Genomic DNA, 16,323 nt, shown 5'->3' with positions numbered 1-16,323 from the left:
TGTCTTTAAAAATGTCAATTGTTAGGTACAATTAGTACAGTTTTTAAAAGCACAAAGGTCATTTGTCAATAGTTGGGCCTGTCCCATCTTATGATACAGTCTTTTAAAAGTATAGAAATTGTTTGTCAATAGTTAAGCCTCTTCTATCTTCTAACACAATTTTTAAAACTGCAAGAGTCCTTTGTATACAGTTGAGTTTGTCCCATTCGATGACATTGTTTTTAAAAGCGGGAGATTCCTCTGTGAATAGCTGGGCCTGTACCAACTTAAGACGAATTTGCATACATTTGCCCAAAATAGAATGCGGGCCCGGCAATATATAGGCCATCCCAACTGCGAACGCACCGACCCGTCTTTTGACGGGTCGTCCCTTCTAAAGACGAGCAAGTCCCGCGTCAAAAGTTGGACCGGTGTTCGGAGTTAAGTCAGAACAGTATCATCAGGAACTGAAGAGCTTACCCTGGGTAAGCAAGAAATAATAATAATACTAAAGAAACTGAACAGCAACAAAGACTTTACAGAACATTTCAGATCTGATCTTTCACAATTGTAATAAATTTACAATCCGCAACCCGCGTATCTGTGGCTGTTCGTCCCCTCTCCTTGTCCTTAAAAAACATATATTTTATCGCAATATCTCCTCCAAATTTTAGTCAGATAACATTTGGAAACATTAAAACTCTTTTGTTTGTGTACAAAAAGTACTGCAAGAAGACAAAAAAAATATTTTACAATTTTTTTTAGTATACATTCTTTCCAAACTGATTTCAAATATTGGCAAATAAAAGTGGACTCTGAGACAATTTGATGCAAGAACATACGCTGAACACGCCGATAAAACACCATTCTCTAAGTTTTCATCGTTACTGTTTGCCGACAATGCATATATTACTTTTTCTCGAAATTGATGTTTTTTCTTGTACAATTCTCCGTCTTATTCGTCCTCTCAAGCAATTCAAAAAAGCCCTTACTCCACTCTGCATCTTAGCATAAATTACACAGTTTACGCAAGAGTTAAAAGCTGCAAATGTGAACAGGGCGTAGTTTAATGCATAAAATAACACCCTATGTTCCATGAACGTTTTAGGGCGATGCGTAGCGTAATGCATAAAGATAAAGAGGAAGTTCAAATATGGCGTTGTTAATACAACGAAGACAGCAACAATTAAAGCGAACATTTTGGTAAGTCTTTGGCTTTGTTCTTTTCGTACTGCAGATGCCTTTCTGGTTGTTTGTACTTTGACCGTTTCCTTCAATTTTAAAATGGATATTACATACGAAACTGTCATTATTATCGTTGGAATAACACAGGTTACGATGCAAAAGATGGCCACATAAACGTACTGATTGTTGAGAGAATCATAGCGAGCCCAGCACCCAGTTTCATCAGCAACGTGGTTATTTGCGTATGGAAAAGTAACCGCGATAGCTATTAACCATATTAATATCACTGTAGCAACTTTTTTGGTTGGCGAAACTCTTGCATTGAATGGAAAAATGATAATTCTAAAAGATAAAAATAATTTTCCTTCTTTGAATTTTCAGGAACAGAATGATTTATTAAAACAGGTCCCTACAGTCATTAAATTGCACGTCACTTTCTATTACATGCCACGCTTCCACAAGCGGCGTTTTCTTTTGAGTACTTTGTGTATCCTAGACCATTTGTATGTTTGGCTGGCCAATAAAAGCGGTACAGTAAACAAAATTAGGGACATAAAATTGTTGATTTCTTTGTTATCTATAATTATTTACCATTTTACCCAAACATTGGCCAGCAAATTAAAATGCTTCTGTATTACCTACATTCCGTTGTACGCCACCAATGTGTATCTTTGTTTCAAAAAACTAATTTCAAAGCTACTAACAAGATTTGTTAATAAAACAATTTGATCCAAAAATTAAATCTAGTTTTTTTGCGACATTTATACTGCTATCAGCTCCCAATTTCTCTATGCGGCAACTCACCGTCGCTTGGATCGCGTGGTAAAAATTTTCATGATGCTTATGATGATCAAAATGCTTATGGCTTAAGTTAATCATTTTAATTTATAACCGTTTTGCTAAGTTAAAGCACTGCTGAAAAGTCACTACAACTATTAGCTGAAAAAGAAACACTGATAAAAGTGCTGCGTAACCTTATTTTAACCTTACCTTAACCGATCCAATGCTATGAATGCCAATGACCACGCAGAACCGCATAACGTGAACGTGTTCATGGAAGGTATAATCTTGCATAAAACTGAGCCAAGATACCATTGTGCGTAAAGTAGATCGTAAATCATAATAAACGGTACATTAATGGAGCCGAGAAGATCAATTACAGACAGTGACAGCAGCAGTGTATCTGACATGGTCCTCTTGCGTGGACTTTTTGCAACAATGTAGACGACTGTAGCATTTCCAATAGTTCCAAGAAAAAATATGAAGCAGTATGCTATGATCATGGTTATCTTAACTGTATATTTGCTTCTAGCATTGTATGTCATTGAAGTATCGTTCATATTTGTAATGTATGGCGCAATGTAGTGTCAATGACAACTGCGTTTACCGCATGTGTTTGAAGTGCTATTTCTCTTTATTTCTGTAGGTGCTTGCTAGGTGTAAAAGAATCTTTGTGAAACAGGAGTTTGCTCCAGATGGTTCTGTAAAATGACTTTCTAAAATAAATTATATGTTTGAGTGTCCCATTTTATTAAAATAATCTCAAGGGTTTAATGGCCTAACATTTCGAAGGCCTTTTTAAACAATTCAAGGCTTCATATGGATTCGTATTTTTACCGCCCTATCGGTTTCTTCGCGATAACGTTTTCATAGATCATGCTAAAAAAATTATTTACTGCAAAAAAAGTAAAAAAAAAAATAGTCTCTATTTTAATAATAACCGTATTCTAGTTTAATTTTAAAATTTATTACACAAACGTCATTGGTGATTACTTTGTATTATTCCCTCAATGCAGTTTCTTTGTTATAGATACGTGCACGGTCTAAGTCACAGACAATTAACATTGCGTTGTCTATTTCATTAAACAAATTTTTCGCGCCTTTAAGAAGAAATTAACTTATTTATGATGAGAAGAATAACAAATTTTAAGATGTAAGTAAATTTTGTTGAATATTATATTTCTGCCTTTCAATTGAAATTAACAAATCGAATTATAATAATAAAAAGATTGTTTCGATATTTATATAAATATAGAGAGTGAGAATATATTTCGTGAATATTCTTTCATCTTTAATTATAAAGGGAGCTAAATATGCTTTTGCCGTAAAAGGAAGGGAAGCCTCTTACAAATATATTTTACGAGAAATCGGCATAAAAGTTTAGGTTTTATGGTCTTAACGAGCTCTGTAATTTTAGGCAAAAATCTAAAAATAAAGTATAATAAACAGAAAAAGCCGTTTATTATCTATATGTCAATACTTTCCGTATTCTGGGTGTTGTGAGAAAATGTCGTGCTACGAAAACGCAAAAATCCGAAACGTTGTTTGCTTGATAATTATTTTAATACGTCATTTTGAACAGTGATATTATTGGCGAATATATAATTAACAAATTCGACATTTGCTTTACCCACTTTGTTTTACCACTCTCGCGTGATAAACCAATCGCGATGGCTGATTCTGGGCGTGTTCAGCGTTGAGGTTTTAAGGTCGGTATTTGACCTTTTTGTTTTCTAAAAGCTTTTTATTTTTGTAATATTTGTTTTCTGTATGTTTTTAAATGTTAAGATAAAAATATTTTCAGGTCAAAAACAAAAAAAACTAACAAAAAGACAAACAAAGAAATGAACATACCTTTAAAGATACATTTACTTCATCTAGGAAGCGATTTTTCACCGCTTAGACTGCAGTTTCTTTCAAATAAAAATGAGTATTTCGTATCCCAAAAATCATTTGTAAATAAGTCGTGATTATGAAAAAGAATTTATACATCTTGTTTAAAGTGAATTTTTTTAACACGAAACAGGCTTCCTGTGTAAGCAATATGATGACAATTAAAAAAGTAAATATGTACCGAAAGTATTTCTAATCAAATAACAAATAAACACATATTGAGACTTTCTAATATACACTTTCGAAAGCTGAATAAAAAGAAGGATTAATTAGTTAACAATTAATAATAGCACCTCTTTTATTCATACAATTTTTTTACTTCATTTCTGCCTTTTAAGGGCAAATTGTTTGACTTCCAAATTCTATCTAAATATTCGTCCAGTACTTCTTTCAATCATCCCGACCTACGATCTACCTTTCTATTTTTTTCTATTTTAAATAAATTATTCTGTTTTTAATATCTTACTTTCTTCTTAGATTGACCCCTTTTCCTTTGTCGACTAATTTGTTTTTAACACTTGGTGCTAAAATAAGTTAATTCTTCCCTTTTGTCAAAACACTGTAAAGAAGAAGGCTTTTGGCACAAGAGAAAAAGTCTTTTTAAACTACCGTATTTATTGTCGGATGAATCTATAGAAGTAGCTTTCAGCTAGTTAAAATCGAATGAGAATGAAAATAATGTAAACATAAAGTAAACTTTTAGGGTACCCTGATGGTGAATATGGAGAAAAATCTGTACTTGTAAACTTCAAAAATGCTACTGCATGTTTTTTTATAAGAGCAAATTTTGTAAGTAATACGAGGCTTTGAATAACAAAGCAACCTGTAAGCAACAGCCAGCTACATGTGAGTACTTTCAAGGACTAATTATTTACGGAAATCAATTTCGCGAAAATTAGTTCTTGTTAAAATTTATTGAGAACATTTCCAACAACCTCTGGAGTTTTGTTTGTTAGTTCAACATCGAGTCAAATTACCATGTGCAAACATCCATTGATGCAGCCATAGATTCTAAAGCAAAAGGGCTTTAGTTTGGCATGGCCATTGGTATGTCATTCACCATTTGGCCCACATGCTAAATATCTGCGGCAGTGCAATCTGTTTTTCTTTCCTCAGTTCAATCCATTCTGGATCACATATCAATGCCCTCTGAATTCTCCAAGTCCAATGTTGGTTTCATTGCATGATTGTTTGTCTTCATTAGCTTTTCAAGTACTCTCCCATTGATTCTCAAACCTTTCAATGCCTGTCTTTTTATACCCTTCCTATGAAATCAGCGTTTTAAAGTGGGCAGAAATATGTAATGAAAATAATAAGTTTATAGGAGCTTTCTGTGTACGTTAAATCAACTTTGATATAAATTGTTGATTATAATGCCCATATCTGCCATCTTCGACGAAAGAAGCGAATAGGAACAAATAAAAAATATTCCGAAGAAAAATGCTGAGAGAAAAAATGTTGAAAAACCAAAAAAAATTGTGTAACAAAAAAAAGTTGCGTAACAAATAAAAAATGCGCGTAAGAAAAAAGAGGAGTTGGCCAACTGAATCTGCAAATCCATCGGAGTTAACAAAAAAAAGGACAAGCACACCCTGTTATAAAGTTTATAATATGACCCTATGTATCTAAAGTGGTCTTGCTCTCGACAGTTTCGATACACAGTGAAACCTGTCTAAAATGGACACTTGCTGAAGAAATCTTTTTCCCGCTTAAGGGACGAGTATGAAAATGAAATAGACCTTATGGCCACTAATTATGATAATTAATGTTTATCAGGCGCTCTTCCGTTTATTCACGATGGAGAGAGCCCAAAGTGAGACTTCAAAGATAGTTAAAGAACTATGGAGATGAATATTATTAAGATTGTAATCAAATGCCCCTATCATTTCGAGTTCGATCTTTCTGTGATCTTGAAAATTATCAAAAACGTTTCTATTAATTTTACTTTGTTTTTTCCTTCATCCATATAAACATTACTTTTTAATTTCTTTTTTTTTTCTTTCCTGGCGGTGAGCTTTTTGCCTTTTGCACAGGGTAAGTTCAAACAGACTATTTGAATGAGCCGTCTCCCCATCACAAATTGCAAGACAACAAAAGAAAATTTTCCACATTTGTGTGAGCGTTTAAAAGAAGAGATAAATAAAATTATCAAGCGAATTTGTGGAAAAAACAAATAGATTATTGCTTCAATTCGCAATTTTAAATTCCACAATTTTTGACACAATATGACATTCGTATCTTTAATTCCGCAATTTCATGATTGTATCACCAATTCGCAATCTTTAGTTCCACAATTTACGATATTTTTGACCATGAATTCACAAGCTTTTCTTGCGCAAATCCTTCTTCCCTTAAGGTAGTCAACGTATAACTTAACCCAGGAACAGAGATATGTAGTTAAAGTCGGTTCTAAATTATTGCATGGCAGGTTAACTAACTGGATGGAAAAGTTATATACTTATTTCTCTAAATGTTCATATAGTTATTGGTAATTTTTTTTTCAAATGAACTCAATAAATTGAGAAAAAAAATAAACCGAAATGTTCAGACAGGACTGGAGAAAAGGCTCGCTTCTCGAGAGGTTGTCTATTAAGTTCCTTTATTAGGATGAAAGAATTAGAAGATCAAAAGGGCGATGGAACTGTTATCTCCTTTATTTAGAGAGGTGGCGTCCACAAAATAAATTTTAAATGGGTCGCTAAATCCAAAATCCAATAGTTATTATAACAACATAGTACTAGCTATGATTCAAAACTAAATATCTATATTTCTTTTTAGCAATATCTCTTAATTAATAGCCGCCGTCCGTCTGTCTCTGCGCAGACCCCCGCAGAGTTAGAAAATGATGTTACGGAAACACGAATATAAAATACAATATATTTTTATCCACTTTGTTGCGACGGGTAAATTTAAAGGACGGGCGAACCCGTGGATTTTTCAACGGGCAACAACTAGTCTCTATAATAATAGCCGTCATTTGTCTGTTTGTCTGTCTATTACGGAATCACGAAATGCGAATTATAAAGGACGGGCGATCCCGTGAAATTTTCCACAGGTTGACGACTAGTCTCTTTTAAATTACCCGTATTCTGTCTGTTCGTCCAAAAAAGCGTCATGCAACACAAAATTTTTTTGTCTGCAAGAAATACCAAATATACCCCATATTATGCTGACTTTGCTTTGCTTACCACCGTGTAGTAATCAACCACGATGCCTTATTTTTTTGAAATACAAAATATAATTTTGGAAGTGTTCAGTGTTTATTGGACTCTAATTGACCTTTTTGTATTCTAAAAACTTTTATTGTCTTCACATGTTAAGGTCACGTTTTTTAGCCACGTACAAATCATAAACCGATAATTTTAGAATTTTGGCCACAAACGTAGATTTTGAAGGAGCATCCCAAAGTCAGCTAGGCTATCTAAAATCTGCTGTTAGCTAGGTACCTCTGGCTAACCAGTTGGCTGCAACAAAATTTTCAAGTAATCTCTCTTATGCTTAATGCCGTTAAGGAGCTAGCTACCTTCACCTTTCGCTGTATATACATAATATAAACTTTACCTTATCAATAAACTTTAGATTGTCAAAAATCTAAAGTTTATTGATAAGGCAACAATTTCGATATTTTGTATTTTTAGGATCTGTTTTAATTTAAACTGACAATGAAAGTTTGTTTAGCTGGACGGGGTAACAACGGGCCGTTTCTTGTGTTTTAATATAAACAGAAGTTAGGATAAAGTTTTATTGGATGGGCATTATGCTTATACGGCCGGCAACATGGTTTACCTGTACTAAGTGCTCAGCCCGGTGCCACAATTAATTTTGGAACTTTTACAGGCTTATTCCGTAAAGTAATAAAAATGTCGGCCTACTGGTTTTGGTAAGACAGGATAACAATAGGTTGACAAGTATGTTTTTATTTTACCTATAGTTGCGGGAATGATATTTTTGCAAAATATATTCTACCTGAAATACTGTGTGCGTGTCACTCGACTTACGGCAGATTGTATACATGCACTAAAGCGCTTTATCGGGATTTATGGCACAGTTTACGGATCTTATTAAGCAGCCTCGCGTTTAATGCTGTGCCACACAGTCACTTGTGCCTTAACCTGGCGTTTCGATGCCGGCCACCTTCCTCTTCTTTTTTTACCTTTTTCTGGCTTTAAATGTCTTAGCCTCCATTAGAATAACAAAAAACAACAACAACATAATAAGCACTGAGAATCATTTTATTCTTACATATACATTTGACTTTTTCATTTCGTGAAATATTTCCTTAAAATTTTATATATTCCTTTTTAACATAAATATATCTAAACAGGCTATTAGCTTGTATTGGATAAAATTTACTTGGAATTTACTTGAGTTGATAGATCAGAAGTCACTTTAATGAGTTGCTAATTAGATACACATTGTTTATACTTCGTTATACTACTTAAATATTAGTTTGCAATCTTTTTCCATAAGTTTCACATCGGTATGATTGACTTCTTTCGTGCTCGATCTATTGTTGCAGCAGTTTCGTGTGTTACAGCGGTGTTGTCTTGACTAAGTGAAGATATCACAGAGGCTGTCCTCACACTTCTTCGCATGGTTCTGTAAAAAGTCTTAACTCCAGTGTGCATCTTAGCATAGATAACACAATTCACGCAAGAGTTAAAAGCTGCGAAAGTGAACAGGGCGTAGTTTAATGCAGAAAGTAACACCCTATGTTCCATAAACGTTTCCAAACGATATGTGGCGTAATACATAAAGGTAAAAAGGAATATAAGATATGGCGTTGTTAATATAACGAAGACACCAACAATTAAAGCGAACATTTTGGTAAGTCTTTGACTTTGTTCTTTTCGTACTACAGATGCTTTTCTGGTTGTTTGTACTTTGACTGTTTTTTTCATTTTTAAAGTTGATATTACATACGAGATTGTCATTATTATCGTTGGAATAACACAGGTTACGATGCAAAAGATGGCCACATAAACGTACTGATTGTTGAGAGAATCATAGCGAGCCCAACACCCAGTTTCATCAGCAACGTGGTTATTTGCGTATGGAAATGTTATAACGATGGCTATCAGCCATATTAATATGACTGTAGCAACCTTCTTGGTTGGCGAAACTCTTGCGTTGAATGGAAAGAGAATAATTCTAAAAGTTAAAAAGGAAAAAAATAAGCTCCATTTTTGTATGTTCAGGTAACGTTCTGTATAACATGCGTAAGCTGAGTTTAAAAAAAAAATACTACAACTATTAGCTGAAAGAGAACACTGAGAAAAGTGCTGCGTAACCTTATTTTAACCTTACCTTAACCGATCCAATGCTATGAATGCCAATGACCACGCAGAACCGCATAACGTGAACGTGTTCATGGAAGGTATAATCTTGCATAAAACTGAGCCAAAATACCATTGTGTGTAAAGTAGATCGTAAATCATAATAAACGGTACATTAATGGAGCCGAGGAGATCAATTACAGACAGTGACAGCAGCAGTGTATCTGACATGGTCCTCTTGCGTGGACTTTTTGCAACAATGTAAACGACTGTAGCATTTCCAATAGTTCCAAGAAGAAATATGAAGCAGTATGCTATGATCATAGTCACTTTTGCTGGAAAAGGTGGTATTGTAGGATCTTCATACTCTCCTACGTTTGGTGTTGCGGTTGTTGTATTTGGTATTGAAGTCATGGTCAGGGTTGTTTTTATCTTCAAAAAGGTTCCCACTGTTGTGTTTGCCACGTTGATAGTTACTTCAAGGAGCTAAGGTGACAAGATATATATCGTGTTGGATGAGTGGCAGATGTGTCTGCTTAGAGAGTACATACAAAATAACCTTCTAAAAAAACGTCTGAATTATTGTATCAAAAAACAAAGAAAGAATGATAACTTTTAAAAACATAAAAATAAAAACATTGTAAAGAAAGACAGGTGAACACGCTGTTGTTCCATAGTTTCAAAAGGGTAAGAAACAAACCCAACATTGCATTGTGTGATTTTATTTCTGATGAAATAAGTTGATTTAGATATATTTTGTTAGCTAGTTTCCATTATATTACTACTGTTAAAAATAATCAATGTTATTCATTAAATTGGTAAACATCTAAAGTACCTGAAATAGTAATTGAAAGAACAGTGAACAAAGAGAATAGAAAGTGTCTTTCTAAAACACAATGTAATAATAATGCTAGTCGTTCATATAAGTTATATAAGTTGATTAATTCCATAAAAAATTACCTACATATACAATTTATATAATTACATTAATTGATAAAGAAAATAAAAGATTTGCAGTTTTTTAAATTAAAACATACAACCGATTTTTTTTTAACTGACGCCTCCCAAGCATGCATTTTCTTATACAGAATTTACTGTTTACGGAAAATTTTCAAAAATCTAATTATATTACACGTACTGTTTCTTTCATAATGTACTCTATGTGAAGGCTGAAATATTCAAAAAGGTGGAGACAAAAAAGGTAAATAAAAATTATACTTTTTCACAAACAAAAGAAAAAAGTTTGTATCTAAATTTGTATTTCAGAACACAGCACAATCTCGAAAACGGAGTTGTTTACCTCAGCAGTTTCATAGTTACTTAGAGCGATGTAACGAAAAAAACAACAAAAAAAAACTAAAGATTATTTTTTGGTGGCTCGTAACCTTTTAATTATATTCACTTGGTGTTGCTTATTTCCTAAACGCTTGTTCCTTCTGCGATACGCTTCTTTAGACAGACCTGTAGGAGCCCCAACAAATTAAATAAACCCAAATAAACATTACTTCTTTTCCCCCTTTCCCCTCGAAACGCATTATTAGTATGATTCATGAGCGAATAACGGCAACATGATAGTGCATGACAATCTTCTAGTATTGGTGTCAGGATAGTATGAAGTTCGGACTTTCTAAAAATACTGTTAACTCACCAAAATGTTACACTATATGGCGTCAAATTTTACGCTACTGTTTACTGTCGAGACATTGTGTAACAAAGAGGAAAGAGGAAGTCTAACGTAGAATGGTAATGAAAAATTCAAATTTAAAAGTTTGCAACTTGCAACGAAACTTATCAGTATCAATGTTATTAATTTTTTTCCCCCAAAATTTTGCCTTAACCTGTAAATTACATCACAATTTGTCGAGCATTTTGAAAAATCATCTTCGTGAAAGATAGAATATACAGTGCGTTTTGACAATGTTATGATTTACCTTAAGGACGTTTTCAATTAAAGAGATCTTAAACGTCGAAACGCTTTATTGAAAAGCGGACTTTACGAAACAGAACGTTTTTACTGTTTTTTATTATTTTGTAAAAGGAAATAAGCTATATTCTCGCAACAGAAAATCAAAATACATTCTGCAGCTATGAGGCTACAATCCACATATTTAGGCGCATGCCGCAAAATTTTGTTGTAAGATTTTTGCAGCAAAATTTATCAGTGGCGCCAAAGCCTTATTCGGAGATTTGAAAAGATGGCGTTAAACCATGACGTAGGAGACGAGTTTAACAGGGGCGTTTACGCCATCTAATTCAAACAGCTATTCTTTTTCTGCAACGTCAAGCTTTTTTATTTTTGGAAGCCACGTTTGTTTATGTTGTTTTCACAAAGAATGTTTAAAAAATGGTCAAATGTTGCAGCATTAATGTTAAATGGCTACGATTAAGCCACGGGGACGCAACTAATTTTTCAGGCGATATTTACAAACTTATGTTAATTACTGTGTTGCCTAAAAATGTTCACTTGTGTTGCAAGTGTAGGTTTTTGTTGCTAACAATGTTTTTGTGTTATTCACAACATTATTTGTTTTGCAAGTAACAATATACAGAATGAAATTGATTATTGGTTTCCTTTTTCTTTCATGAAAAACAATAATAAACAAGGAAACAATTTTACGTTAGATTGTCATTATAATTGCTAACATATTCTGTAAAATACAGAAATAATAAGTAAAATGATAACAATTTTGGCCTGTGAAAGCAACAAGAACACCTCTGAATAAAATCAAATTTCTTGTATCTTATAAAAAAGTACTAACCATTTTGAGGTCGCAAAAGACAATATATAGGGGCAAATGAGAGTAACAACAACAAAATTGCAAATGGTGGAGAGCTAAAATCTTTTAGAAATACAATCCCTTTTGCTTATAAAAAAGAAAACTAAAACATGGATTATTAGCGCCTTATTATTAGTGCATTAGCGCCTGTGAAAAAAGATTTAAGCATCTCTAAATATTTTGCTTGTTGATTTTCACTTGTGCCTTAACAGTGAGCAAACTCATGTCACAGGAAAACATGTTTGTGTATTTGTCGAAATAAAACTTGAAATAATTAAAGTTTGGGCGAGACAGAATAAAAGTAAAAGAAAATTAAATTATGTAAACAGAAACGCAGTACAGTATTAGGTTAGGACGCATTTTGATAAAATATTGTCGACAACTATGCCAACAGTAATTTTAAATTCTCTCATTTTTTTTGCAAAACGTTTAAACACAATATAAATTGTCACTGCGCATGTCTTTAAAATTTCTGTGAAAACTGTCTACTTGGATTTTGTTCACTTAAAAGAACAAAAGCTATAAACTATTTTCTTTGGAAGTAACAAAAAAATGTTTTTAAGATGTATGTTTTTATGTCTTGGGCACATTATGGACGCATTCTTTTCAATTAAAATAGTATTTAGCATATTGTTGCTAAGAAATCTTCACACTTTAGGAAAGTACGATGGCCATCCGAAACCTTCTCTTTCACTTCTCTTTCACTTCTCTTTCAAAGTGTGAAACACTTCTTTTCAATGAACACAAAAATTCCCGGATCCAATTCTGGTCCGGAATATTGATTGAACTCGATTTTAAGAACTCACATTTTGAATATATCCGGTTCCCGCCATGAAAAATCTAGTGTTCTTATAGTAATTAATAACTCTCCAAAAACTATTATGTATATTAGTGGACCATAAACTTTAGATAAAAATACATTGTGGTATTCCGTTTTAGGCATTCCTTTATCTTTTTCAACACACATTTTTTTATAAGAATACCAAAACTCCAACTAACTAGTCTATATTCTTATTTTTCTATTGTTCTGCACAAAAGATCTATTGCTATAAGCCTAAAACCCCAGCGTGATGTTCTTATAAAAGAAAAAGCAGTTTGCTTGGTGGACACTACCTGGATTATTTGGATTTTGGCCAGCCATTTTGCCATTTATTGTGTCTATTAATAAGTGAAATGAACTCTTCTGATGCTGAGCTGAATTGATTCGTGATAATGTTTTATTCACGGACATGCAACAGGGCCTCTTGTAAGTACATTAAGCACGTGTTTGTCAAGTATACTTCTCACGAAAAGTGAAAGAGATATAAAAAATGGGTTAAAATTGCGGGCCAGATTTTCACATTTAGTTGTAAACTTTGACTTTGAGTTGTGTTGTTTTTCTGTTTCTAAAACAAAAAAATTAATTTTTTGTCCAAAAGTATACAAAAACTATTTATAGAGACAGGAAGTTTTGAAGAATTTTAAAAGTATTTTTTTACCATAAAAGGGCTTATATCAGAAGTTTTTTGTATACCTTTCGACATCCGCCAAGTCTTTTTAACCCTATTTAAATTAAAACCAGCTTTGTTCATATAGGACACAGAGCCCTTTAAAATTAGGTTAGCCTCATGGCTTCAACTTTTCGCGCGGTCGCAGGAAGCTTTTTTTCATTTTTCTAGGTTATAAGTGATTGTTCATTCTTGCTTATGAAATATATGAAGATTTCTTCAATTTTGATCAGGAAAACTTTACTTATCAGAAAAATTTTGGACATCTTGAATACACGTTGTCTGATATTACTGCGCAGCAGGTAGGCTGCCCCAAGTTCTTTCTTCTTGGAAGTGACTACAAGTAAAAAATTCTGCATAAGGCGCGGTCCTTGCACATTGGGCACACTGCTACGGTCAAACAAGGGCTGTAGATTATTTTCTCATGGAGTTGGAGCAACGACAAAAAGGAATTAAAACTCTAATTTTCAAGAGCACATTTTAAACGCGTTTTTTAACCTAGAATTTTTGTTAACATGTGATTTGCTAGTGAGTTAATAATCTTGCTGCGAAAGCTATGAGAGCTGTGAGAGCTGTAAGAGGTGGAACACCTACTTCTTACATAGCTTCTAACTTTTTTTATCAAAGCTTAACTTTTTTCGGATTCTGCCCACTTCATTTACCCCCTGCTTGCATTTTATCAACTCTTTTTTTGCTATATTGAATGGCTATGATACTTGGTGTCTTTTATATTTAGTTAGTAGACACCTTTCTGCCAAATGTTTAGGTCCCATACACCTGAAGCCGCTCTTAAATCGCTATAAAGTTCTTATTGTTATTATTATTATTTACCAGGGATAACCTCTTCAGTTCCTAAGAACTGTTAGGGTTATAAATGAGGGTCGTGCGAAGGGGGTTCTAGTGCATAAAACTCCTATTTGAGCTACAGAAGGCGTGCAATTGCATCAGTTTTCCACTGGACAACCGCCTGAGATATCAATCCCATTCTTACGCTGAACGCTAATCAGAAAGGATTAATTCACATTTTTATAATCTCTGGCATGACTCAGCCGGGGTTTGAAGCCAAGACCTTTCGCACTGGAGGCAAACGCTCTACCGCAAGGCCACCAGTCAGTCTTGTTTTACCAGTTAATTCCGTTGGTAGTACGCCAAAAACATGAAATTTCCAGCATAACTTGGTCATCCGGTAATTGGATGGTTATCCATAATAAAAGTAATATAAAACAAGTATTCTTTATTTTATATTGAACTTACAATATTCCAAACTCCCTACAAGCAACATAAACCTCATATAATAATTAAGTCCATCAGCAATATTTAAAATTCAACGGGCTTCGATCGACTATATATATGGGAATAAAAGAAAACGAGTTTGGGTTGACGAATTCAAGAAAAACATCCAAGTATTTGCTTTGTATTTACCTTTTTAAGATGTCCAGATTACACTTGGGACGAGTGTCAAAGCTGCGAATGTTTGTCTCCTCCTAAAGAAGCCATTCAATGTTTCGTATCAACATTAAGAAACTGGAAAATCGATTCTGTTTAAAAAATTGAAATAAAAACAACGCATTTTTAGTTTAAGAGAATTCATCAACTAATTTGTTTATTTGATAAAATATACAGAATCGTATAAAATCTTTTTTCGCTTTGTAAAGATGCTTAACCCTTCATTGTGAGGTTTTGTTTTCTTAAGCAGATTATTTTGTGAACTAAATTCGGCGTGCATTAAAATATGGATCCTGTTTGCGTGCTGTTTTAATTTTAAAAAAAATATTTTTGTTATAATCTTCTTCCTTTTTTGTAATATAGGCCAGCAAATAGATTTAGGAGCCACAAGTGACACCCCGGATGTCGGCAAACCGGATGTATTTTGGAGATAATGTCAAGTAACTGAAGGTATGTTGGAGATGGCATTTGCACACTGGAGTTGAGGATGATGTCTGCACACTGGATGTGTTGGAGATGTAACCGAGAAACTATAGGTATGTTGGAGAAGGCATCGCACACAAAATTATGTTGGAGATGATGCCAACACACATTGTTAAATGTGTGTTGGAGATGATATAAAATTGTTGAACTTGTTGACATAATACCATTTTTAGCTTAAATTGAAAATATTTTCGATTACAATCCAGATGGTAGAGATAATGTATAGGTAACAGGAAGTTGCTTTTTTTACATCTCAATAATTTGTGACCAAATATCCTGAAAATTGGGTTATTTTTACAAAAATTGCATAGTACAAAAAAAAAGCAAGCCAAGCAACGATAAAAGTGTAAAAAATTTAGTTAGTCTTTTGACACAAATAACGCACATATACAATGGTAGAATAATCCGTCTAGTTGAAAACCGGATAAAAGGGAAATACTACTATGAAATTTTTATGCAAATGTGTACGAATACTTACCATACATACATATATTTGCCATCTATTTCCAATTGTTTGTTTTGTATCTACAAAGGATATAATAAGTCATAAATAAATTCATTGCTAGATCTCTTGAAACTAATTTTCAAATACTTAACTTTCATCAAATTTAATTTTTTTTTTAGCAATTTGGTGGTAACCACACCTTCAAGACCGACCTCTTTGGTCTAGTGTGAAGCACCGGGGAGGAAGGGGGGGGGGGGGGATAGAATATCTGGAGCCATAGTTTAAGAACTGTTTTGTTACATAATAAGATTTGTGACACTTGTCGAATGTCTTAATACAATTAGATTTCAGGTAAAAGTAAATTTTCTGACGTCAAAGAGATCAGAAATGACGTCACACATGTCTGATACAGGCCATTTTCCCAGTTGTACAATAAACGTGAATTTATTAAGCATTACCGATTCTACCGCATTGTTTCTTTCTTTATGACTGGATAGCAAAATTTAAAAAAATAATTTTAACGATGTCATTGCGATTAAAAATGATGTCATATATATGAACGAAATATTTTA

The 16,323-nt window shown here is 33.4% G+C and overlaps 3 protein-coding genes across 3 annotated transcripts in view; 1 reads left to right on the top strand and 2 right to left on the bottom strand.

Annotated features, from left to right (window-relative positions):
• Positions 1-524: 524 nt before the first annotated feature.
• LOC130645290 (neuropeptide Y receptor type 2-like) lies at positions 525-4,651 on the bottom strand. The gene is made up of 3 exons (XM_057451236.1): positions 3,799-4,651; positions 2,155-2,660; positions 525-1,506 (listed from the first exon to the last, which is right to left on the bottom strand). Exons 2-3 carry the CDS (start codon positions 2,502-2,504, stop codon positions 864-866), a joined length of 993 nt encoding a protein of 330 aa, XP_057307219.1. The 5' UTR covers positions 2,505-2,660; positions 3,799-4,651; the 3' UTR covers positions 525-863.
• A 3,397-nt stretch (positions 4,652-8,048) lies between these two features.
• On the bottom strand, positions 8,049-9,826 carry LOC130645288 (neuropeptide receptor npr-1-like). Its single transcript, XM_057451233.1, has 2 exons — positions 9,145-9,826; positions 8,049-8,988 (listed from the first exon to the last, which is right to left on the bottom strand). Exons 1-2 carry the CDS (start codon positions 9,525-9,527, stop codon positions 8,310-8,312), a joined length of 1,062 nt encoding a protein of 353 aa, XP_057307216.1. The 5' UTR covers positions 9,528-9,826; the 3' UTR covers positions 8,049-8,309.
• Positions 9,827-10,183: 357 nt separating this feature from the next.
• The window catches only part of LOC130645282 (blastula protease 10-like), a 34,780-nt gene continuing 28,640 nt past the window's right edge, over positions 10,184-16,323 (top strand). Inside the window, exons 1-2 of the mRNA XM_057451222.1 lie at positions 10,184-10,314; positions 15,187-15,359. The gene's annotated coding sequence lies outside the window, so the exon portion shown is untranslated. The remainder of the gene's footprint in view (positions 10,315-15,186; positions 15,360-16,323) is intronic.

This window comes from Hydractinia symbiolongicarpus, chromosome 5 (genome assembly GCF_029227915.1).
Source record: "Hydractinia symbiolongicarpus strain clone_291-10 chromosome 5, HSymV2.1, whole genome shotgun sequence".
Lineage (NCBI taxonomy): Eukaryota > Metazoa > Cnidaria > Hydrozoa > Anthoathecata > Hydractiniidae > Hydractinia > Hydractinia symbiolongicarpus.
This window is presented reverse-complemented; position numbering and strand designations above follow the sequence as displayed.